Below are 9858 nucleotides of genomic sequence, written 5' to 3'. Positions count from 1 at the left end.
AGCTTAAAATTTATAAGAACCACAAAGAATAAAAGGATACAAAATAAAGTTAGAGGAAAATCTGCGCACAGCAGTCCGCAGAAAAAAGAATTAAGTTTGCCGCTATTTTCACTTCCGGTCTGTGTCTGTTACGTCGGTGTAATACTGCCTCCTAGCGGATCGGGGTGGAGCTTACAACCTACTTTAATATTGATCCCCAAGGGGAAATTCAGGTATCCAGTAGCAGAATAGCAACAGACAGCATAGCATGCATACTAGTATAAACATAGAGTACTGAAAATAAAAAGCAGATTAATATAAGTACAGGATGGACTTTAGGTGCTGGGTGGGAAAAAAACTGCTGCAGGAAGCTGAGGGCCAGCATCAGATGGCACCCAGCAGATATGAGAAGATAACAACATCAAAAGACATATTATTTTGAAAATAATATAAATAATGATGATTTGCATTTGCACATAAAACATTAACAAATGCACATGTTAACTGTCCCATAAAAATAAGTATATATACATATAGATATTATTGCATTTGCAGTTGACCTCAACCTTTAGCTTGCTTGTCATTAAACCTGCCTCACTTTGTGCGTGTGGTTGCAGGGTGTGCCTACTATCTGACATTAGTGCTTAACATGTTGTGTTTTCAGTCAGCTTTAAAGGAGAAACAGTGAATGTTAACAACAAAAATATAGACAAATATGCTGAACCTGTTTCAGCAGAACACTGGGTCACTCAGGCAGACGTATGGGCAGGGCTGCAGGGGAGAACATGAGAATAGTAAAGTCGCTGGAGGAAGCAGCGGGGAATTTTCCCCTTAGCTCAGGGAAGATGGTCACAAAAGGAGAGTATCACTCAGGTGAAGCAGTACAGTGAGGCCACAGAAGAAGAAGAAGAAGAAGCTCAGGAACCAAACAGAGCACCATCATGGCTGTGGCGGCTCTTCTCATCTCTTTACACATCACACTTTATGTTGCAGGATTGGAAAATGTTTCTGGGATGGAGAGCAGCATGGCAGCAGCTGCTGCTCCAGGAGATATCATCATTGGAGGAATCTTTGCCTTTCATGAAGGTGTAGACAGAAGCAACCAGTCCTTCAAACCTCAGGTGCAGCCATGTACCAGGTGAGATCCCCTAACAGGATATTCAAGGTTTCTGTTCCTTCTGTAATATTCTTAATGAAGGCACACAGCCATGATTTTCTTGATAAGATAACATAGGGTTATTGGTTTCAGGGGAGACATTAATGTGTTAAAGCAGCATCAAACATTTACTAGAACAGAGCAAAATAAGCACGAGCTGGAAAAAGGTTCACTAAAATGTTTCTGAGCTGCAACTTCGAAAGTTAAGAATGAGGTATGAGAACTCCTTGTTACTATTTAACTAAGAAGGGGGAAGAGGTAAGATATGATAAAAAGATAAGACATAACATAAGGAAAGGGACGATACAATAAGTTATAACAGGATACATCACAATATGTTATGATGTTACGATACATTACATTACAGTATGATTTGTTATGATGTATTATATTGTACTCCATTGTTATGATACGATACAATATGCACCACATGTTGTGATATGATATGTTACGATACCTTATGATATGAGACAATGTGATAGTAGCGGTTTATATTGTTCCAGCAGCAGTGACTTGAGTGCAGTCTGTATTTAATCCACTGTATCACACCTGTTTTTTCCCACAGGTTGGAAGAAAAAGGTTTGCCGAGAGCCCTGGCTATGATCAATGCCATAGAGGTGATAAATAAATCCCCTCTGATGAGCGATGTTAACATCACACTGGGCTATCGGATCCTGGACACCTGTTTCGATGTGAGCACCGCTCTGAGGGCGACGGCAGCCCTCACCCAGCAAGCTGACCAAGAAGACGGACCTCGGCCAGTCATGGCTGTTATAGGCAGCTCTTCCTCTGAATTGTCCATTGTCATCGCCAGACAGCTGACTCTGAAGATGATCCCTCAAGTAAGTGGTGATGACCACTGGTTGTTGACTGACATCCTCCCTGCTCACATGGCATGTGGTGTTCTACAGGGTTCAATCCTTGGTCTCTCATCTGGATTCGCCTTCAGAGGCTTTCAGTAAAACACAGAACTTCTAAAATGTTCTCGCTGTCTTCAAAACGCCTTCTAAACTAACACTGCTGCTACATTTCTCTACAGATCAGTTATTCATCCTCTGCTGTCATCCTGAGTGACAAGAGCCGCTTCCCTGCCTTCATGAGGACCATTCCTAACGACCAGCATCAGACAGCCGCCATGGTCAGTCTACTCAGCGCCTACAGCTGGACCTGGGTGGGGATAATCATCACAGATGGAGATTACGGCAGATCAGCCCTGGACCATTTTCTCACCCATGCTTCTGAGAAGGGGATCTGTGTGGCCTTCAAACACACCCTGCCTGATTCTGTCACCTATCAGGATGTCTCCTCTGCCATCACAGTGGCTGCTAAAACCATCCTCAAGACTCCCAAAGTGCGGGTCATTGTGTCATTCACACGCTCGGCTCACATGACATACCTGTACAAGGAGCTTCAGACTCAAACAGCGGGACACAACATGGCGTCAGCAAGAAGAGTCTGGGTGGCCAGCGACAACTGGTCAACCTCTAGTGCTGCAATAGGACAACTTTCTCTGGACGACATAGGACACATTGTGGGCTTCACCTTCAAAAGGGGAGACTTGACTTCATTCAACGAGTACCTGAGCAGGCTGGAAGCAGCTAAGGAAGACTACACGGCCACAAACCCCTTCCTGAAGGACTTCTACGAACATCTAAATTACACCAAAGGTTCTGCAGACACAGAGCAGGGATCTACTGCTGTGAACATCCTCAGAAAGTACATGAACCCTGGCACTGTTTTTAGTACAGAGATGGCAGTCAGTGCCATCGCTCGGGCTGTGGCGTCTATTTGCCGAAGTAGAGACTGCAAAACACCTGGCTCAGTGCAACCCTGGCAGGTACTCTCCTGTGAGATAGTGTTTCTATGCTATCTGTAGATGTGAAGAAGGATCAGGGCTGCTGTATATTCTCAGAAGACAAAAGTCAGACTTCTGAAATAACACTAATAACAAATTGGAACATGTCCTGCAGGTTCTGGAAGCTCTGTGGATGGAGGAGTTCACTCTTAGAGGAAAGAGCTACAAGTTTGACAAAAACGGAGACATCAACCAGGGCTACGACGTGATCATGTGGAGCCAGAATGAAAGCCACATCCACGTCCATGATGTTGTGGCCGAGTATCACCTGCACAACAACAGCTTTACCCACACCGACCACAGCAGCACCAAAACATTCAAGGGACTTCAGGTAGGTCCTCCTTCAGCAGGGTGCAGAAGAACAACAATAATAATTGAGTAGTGACTGATCTGCTTTCCTCATCAGGGCATCATCTCAAAATGCTCTACCAGCTGCGTCCCTGGAGAGTTCAAGAAAACTGCTGAAGGACAACACACCTGCTGCTATGAGTGCATGAACTGCACAGAGAACTACTACTCTAATGACACAGGTAACACACACAGACACACACCTGTCACCGCTTCAGGTTTTAAATCTTTTAGCCACTGAGCCTTCTGAAACAAACCCAGGGTTCTTCAACTTTTAGCGTCACTGGTGAAACACGTTTTAGCGTGATAACCACTGCTATATGAGCCCTTGTGTGATTCTGATCTTTCAGATATGGACCAGTGTTTGAGCTGTAACATGAACACAGAGTGGTCTGCTGAGGGCAGCTCCACCTGCATCCCCAAAGTCCTGGTCTTCTTCTCATGGCAGGACAGCTTTGCTGTGGTGCTGCTGACCTTCTCCGCCCTGGGCATCCTCCTCACTCTGCTGGTGTCGGCTCTGTTTCTGCACCAGTGTGACACTCCTGTAGTGAGGGCTGCAGGGGGGCCGTTGAGCCAGGTCATCCTGTTCTCCCTGGTCGTCAGTTATGTAAGTGCCATGCTGTTTGTAGGCCAACCCAATAGTTTCCAGTGTAAGGCTCGGCAGGTGCTCTATGGGATCAGCTTCACTCTGTGTGTTTCCTGCATCCTGGTCAAGACCTTGAAGATCCTGCTGGCCTTTCAGTTTGACCCTGCACTCCAGGAGTTCCTGCGGCGGCTCTTCCAGCCCTTTGTGATCATCAGCATCTGTGTGGCCCTACAGGTAGCAACCTGCATCTGCTGGTTGATCCTCAAAAGTCCATCTGATCACATCACCATCAACTCTACCACTCTGCTGAGTGCCTGTGATGAGGGCTCATATTTGGCCTTTGGGGTGATGCTGGGCTACATCGCTGTCCTGGCCTTTGTGTGTTTCATCTGTGCCTTCAAAGGACGAAAACTACCTCAGCAGTACAACGATTCAAGGTTCATCACCTTCAGCATGCTGCTGTACCTCATCTCCTGGCTGCTCTTCATTCCTGTCTATGTCACCACCACAGGAGTGTACCTCCCAGCTGTGGAGATGGTGGTCATTCTCATCTCCAACTACGGCATCCTCAGCTGTCACTTTTTCCCTAAGTGCTACATCATCCTTTGGAAGAAAGAGCAGAACACTGAGACCGCCTTCATAAATGGTCTGCGCGAATATTCCAACACAAATTCAGTCCCTCAGTCTAAAGATTCAGAGTTACATGAGCAGTCCAGTCCTTCAGCTCACTCTGTGCCTACAGCTAATCCTTCCAGCCCTGCAGTGCTAACACACGGTGGAAACACAACCAGCTGCACACAGTTGCACAGACGTTCAGCAACACTGCACTGCCTCAGGAGAAGAATCAGCATTTAGACTGCTATAGTTTAAAACAGCACACACTGAACTCAATCTGTTTATCAAAGAGCTTCAAGTTTGTTGGTGTGAGAGGTTCAACGAAACTCCAACTGTGCAGAACAAGACTGGCAGAGGCCGGAAGTGAAACATTCTGCAAAGAAAACTCATGAGAGATGTGCCTAACAAGCCGAGAACACCCGAAGAGACACTAGTGAAGGATTTAACCAAGTCTGGACCTGAAGAGTCAGAGAACACCGTCACTAGAGTCCTGCACAGGAACGGACTGCCCGACTGCAGACCAAGAAAAAAGAGTCAAGCAGTGGTGGCAGTATAATGCTGTGGGTGGAATCTTGTCAGGGTAGATGATCGAATATATTTAGTAGATCTGGACATTTTGACAACACCATGAAGCATGCATCTCGTCTAGTGAAGAACTACCTCCAGGAGAACAAAGTGAACATTACTTACTGACCTGAACAAAGACCTGACTTAAACTTGATCGAATATCTGTGGAGTGTACTAAAGACCAGGGTCCATGCCAGGAGCCCATCAAGTCTGAAGAAGCTTGAGAGATTCACCAAAGAAGAATGGACTAGGATTCCTCAGGAGACGACACTCAGGCTTGATGAAAACTAAACATAGAGACTCCAGACTGTTATTAAACAACTGACTGTTAGCATGAGTGGGACTCATTTGACATTTTATTTTTAAGTTTGGGCAAATAATTTAGTTTCGCCCTCCAAGTTTCTGTACTGCAAATAACCCCCTAACATCTGCAGCTCCTAGAGGCCTGTTGGCCTGATTTCTGTAGACAGCACAATACTGTCGAAACTCTGAGTAGAACGTCTGGAGACGATACTCTCTGCACTCATAAATCTAGACCAAACCGGATTTGTCCACGGGCATACTTCAAGTAGCAGAACTAACAGATTAAAACTACAGTTGAGTTGCGTGCAGACATCAGGGTTGGGCCTGTCATGCACAACATCTTTGGCTGTACACACATATCTTACTAAAGAGGCCTGTACTGACTCGTGGGCCCATTGGACCCTCATTCCGCATGGTGCCTGACCACATGTGAAATAAAGATAAATCCAGAAATTTAAAAAAATCCTATTAATTATAATAACATCAGAATATGGCATGGCATGTCTAAATGTCTGGGTAGGAGGGGCAGAAAGTTCTTATTCTCCTATAGTCCTATGACACAGAACCCTGACTTTCCTGCTGTTGCCAGTTTACCTACATTCTCCGCCTGGCGTGAGAAGGGAATCCATGTGACAGGGGAAAATACAGTGATGTTCTTCCAGCAACTGGAACTAGCATGCACACTAGCATGCACACAATTCATCTTCCCCTCCTCCTCAGTGGAGGGTTAGAAGAAAGGGTTTTCCTACATCTACCAAAACCTGACCTACCAAACATTTTATAGCCTTATTTTACTCGGTTCTTACTTCCTGCACACCATACCACTTACCAATTATTTCACACAGATGGGAAAGAGACCTATAGATAATCAATACGTTGAAGATGATTGCCAAACGGTGATACACCAGATCCGGTCCACATTTACATCTAAGAGACTCAACAGAAGACCATTCATAGGTTACAGATTACTCCCGTTACACTCAACAAATTTGACCATTTTCTAAATTACATGCCTCCAGACCTAAAGAACATATTAATAGGCGGACCTTTGTCTGAGCGGAACAAGGCCCCCTCATTTAAGACATAAACAAGTATGTAATATAGGCTGGTTACCATTGACCCTTAACAACACAATGTAATTGGACCATAAGCAGAACTTGCTATGACCTTAATTTCTTTTGTATAATTATGGAGAGTTATGTGCTGTCCGGCTGTTTTGGGCGGTGGGTTATGTGTTAAATATTGTTCCATGTACTGTTTAATATTAGTAAAAAAAGTATGTTCAAAGTGAAGCTAGGCCCAGAATAAATCCTTGTGGGACTCCACATGTAACTTGTGTCTATAGAAATCCTTTAAAGTAAGATTCAATCCAGCAATACAAAGTCGGATGTCACTAAACACCCTCCCAGAAGCAGACTCAGTCATGCGTGGCCAAAACAGAAAAGTGTTCATCTTTCACGGCTGACTGATTCTGCTGTGTTTTATCAGGTATGTTTGTCTTTGACAGCAGAAAATACCTGTAACGCCACATAATCTATTTCTACATTGACTTATATGTGAGGCATAACCATTAAATCACACACATTATGAATGAAAATAACATTTAAGACAAAGGCTCCACTGACTGAAATGAGCAAGAAATGTAAACAGCCTCAGGCTATGCTACTTATCGAGTTTCATCTGCACTGAAATTCCCCGGCTCTAAACCCGTCAGTCTGGTTGTGGTGCAAAATGTACAGTGACATCACAACAGCTTACAGATCGGCATTCTTTTGGGAACTGTGATTTACAAGAAAGTGTAGCGCTCTGGAGACGAGACAGCAAAAACAAGACTGGGTTGTAGGCTTTTGCATGAAAGGAGGGGTGTGTCTCCTGTAAAGAGAACACTGCTGTGGACGATGCGTGTATTTAACACTATCCATCCTCTGGCTCATGAAGATGGGGGCGCATACCACCTTCACCTCCTAGATACATGATTACTGACCACAGTTTGTCAAGCTAGGGGACTGTATCTCTGAGACAGTGGTGAGCAATCTCCAATCTGTTCACTACTGACTTTATATATAAGTCTGACACAGACCCCATCTTCTAGACATCTGCATTTCCCTTCAGGGATCAATACAGTTTAACCCACCCATACATCTGATACACAGTTTAGAACAAAGTGATTCCTTCCCCTCTTAAAGGTCCCGATGACCCTGTACTACAGGACAAAGATCAGAAAATGGATAAATGAACATTCAGCCAAAAAAGACAAATTTAGTTCAACCAATACAGACATCACTAATTCTACTTCAGCATCACAGACAGTTATTATATAGCTGCCTTCCTTTATCTCCATACAGCTCCCCTCAAAATGTAGGCACAGTTGTATGAGTGTGCAGCAGTTAGGACACACTACAGCGTCACATCACAACCTGGAGCTTCAACTTTGACACTCTTTCTCATATAATTTAATTTCTTTGGTCTGAAAAACTAGAAAAATAGAAAATGATGCTAGTTTACAAACTGCTCAAACTCTGACATGGATGTTAGGACATGCTAAGTGTTCTTCTGGTACACAAGTTTGATCAACAAACTCATTCACTGGGACATGATGTCGACAGAAATCAATGAGCTGCTTTTGAACAGTTCAATGGACATGTGCTGCCCCCTGTTGGTAGTGACTGTGTGATGCCACTATGAAACTGACAAATGACAGCATCATCACGAAACATCCAAAAACCATACAAAAGGTGCATAACAACACTAAAAGTGGGGAACAAATAGCTCACATAACTGAGCAGGCACCACACAAAGTGCCTAAATAACATATTGCATAAAAATAAACATACTTTTTGTAGTTTCTTTGTTGTAAATCCTTCTTTTGAGAGTTATCTATGCAGGGCAAACAGTGTGCAACCCCACACGGAGGAGCCAGGCCATCTGTGCAGACAGCCTGATCCCTGTGGCTGCATACAGTCATTCCCTGCTGTACACAGACTGTTAAAGTTTAAACACACAGTTTCTACTGAGAGTTGACGGGTCCTGCTCAAGGTTTCTTCCTCTTAAAGGGAGTTTTTCTTTGCCACAGTGCTCTTAGGGGGGTTTGGGTTCTGGGTCTCACGCTCTGAGTTTCTGTGAAGCGCTTTGAGACAATTTCTGATTGTAAAATGTGCTATATAAATAAAACTGAATTGAATTGAATTGAGAGCCACGAGAACACAGCAAATGAACTCCCAAACAGAAAAAAAAACAAAAATACTACCAAATTATATATTATTAAATTATAAACAAGAATTTAAAATTACACACATATTTTTAACAATCTTTACTCATTAAGCATTCTGCCATTATGGTTTTCCTAATTCTGCCGCACAGATGAAGGTAAATAATCGTCTTTATTTCTCTGGTTATGTTAACTTGACACATTCAAAGTAAAGTTAGCTTACGAACAGTGGTGGAGGAAGTACTGAAGCTTGGTACTTAAGTAAAAGTACAATTACCCAGAAAAGTATATACTCTAGTAAAAGTAGAAGTGCTACATCAACAATCCTACTTAAGTAAACGTCTTAGGTACTTTTAAATGTTCTTAAAGTATTCAAAGTAAATGTACCCACGCACCGAATAGATTTCCACTGCAAAGGATCTGAACAGGTTAAAATAATCAAAGTAAAATGGAGCATGTGTAGTTAATGTCCATGTTCAGTCCAGAAGCAGCTGTGGACAGGTCTGTGTGTCATGAGGCAGGCTGTGGGCATCAAGTGAACAGAGAGGCTGCTGATAACAAACAGGCGTTCAGCATGTTTACTGTGTCAGTATTGCTGCTGTAGATGTGTTAGCAGACAGCAGCTAACTAGTTAGCTCACTGAGCCAGAGCACCGGCATCATAATTGTGGCACAGTATTAAAAACACATTTCGCAGCATGACACCACCTCCATATCTGACCTCACATCAGTCCAGCACAACTGTATAAATACAACTGTATTGTAGAAATGTAGTGGAGTAGAAAGTACAGATAATAGCTGCAAAATGTAATGGAGTAAAAGTATAAAGTATGTACTATTATATTTACTTAAGTAAAGTATAAATACATAAAAATTTACTTAAGTACAGTAACGAAGTACAAATACTTAGTTACTTTCCAACACTGCTTAGGAATGACACCCCAGTAATTACACCTGGTCATACCGTCACTGCGCGGTATCCGCCGAGTTATCTTACAGCCTTTATCAGATTCATGCTAGCCGGCGGCTAACAAGTTAGCCAGTAGCCGTTAACACGCTAATATTAAGAGTTAAAAAACCACCGGAGCCTCCGACCAGCGAGCCGCTTGGGCCAACAAGCTTAAAATTTATAAGAACCACAAAGAATAAAAGGATACAAAATAAAGTTAGAGGAAAATCTGCGCACAGCAGTCCGCAGAAAAAAGAATTAAGTTTGCCGCTATTTTCACTTCCGGTCTGTGT

General features: G+C 43.4%; 1 protein-coding gene across 1 annotated transcript; it reads left to right on the top strand.

Moving 5' to 3' along the window:
• The first annotated feature begins 824 nt into the window (after nucleotides 1–824).
• Nucleotides 825–4779, top strand: LOC114448328 (G-protein coupled receptor family C group 6 member A-like). Its single transcript, XM_028425229.1, has 7 exons — nucleotides 825–852; nucleotides 973–1117; nucleotides 1701–1977; nucleotides 2175–2972; nucleotides 3106–3321; nucleotides 3397–3520; nucleotides 3689–4779. Exons 1-7 carry the CDS (start codon nucleotides 825–827, stop codon nucleotides 4777–4779), a joined length of 2679 nt encoding a protein of 892 aa, XP_028281030.1.
• The last annotated feature ends 5079 nt before the right edge of the window (nucleotides 4780–9858 follow it).

This window comes from Parambassis ranga, chromosome 16 (genome assembly GCF_900634625.1).
Source record: "Parambassis ranga chromosome 16, fParRan2.1, whole genome shotgun sequence".
Lineage (NCBI taxonomy): Eukaryota > Metazoa > Chordata > Actinopteri > Ambassidae > Parambassis > Parambassis ranga.
This window is presented reverse-complemented; position numbering and strand designations above follow the sequence as displayed.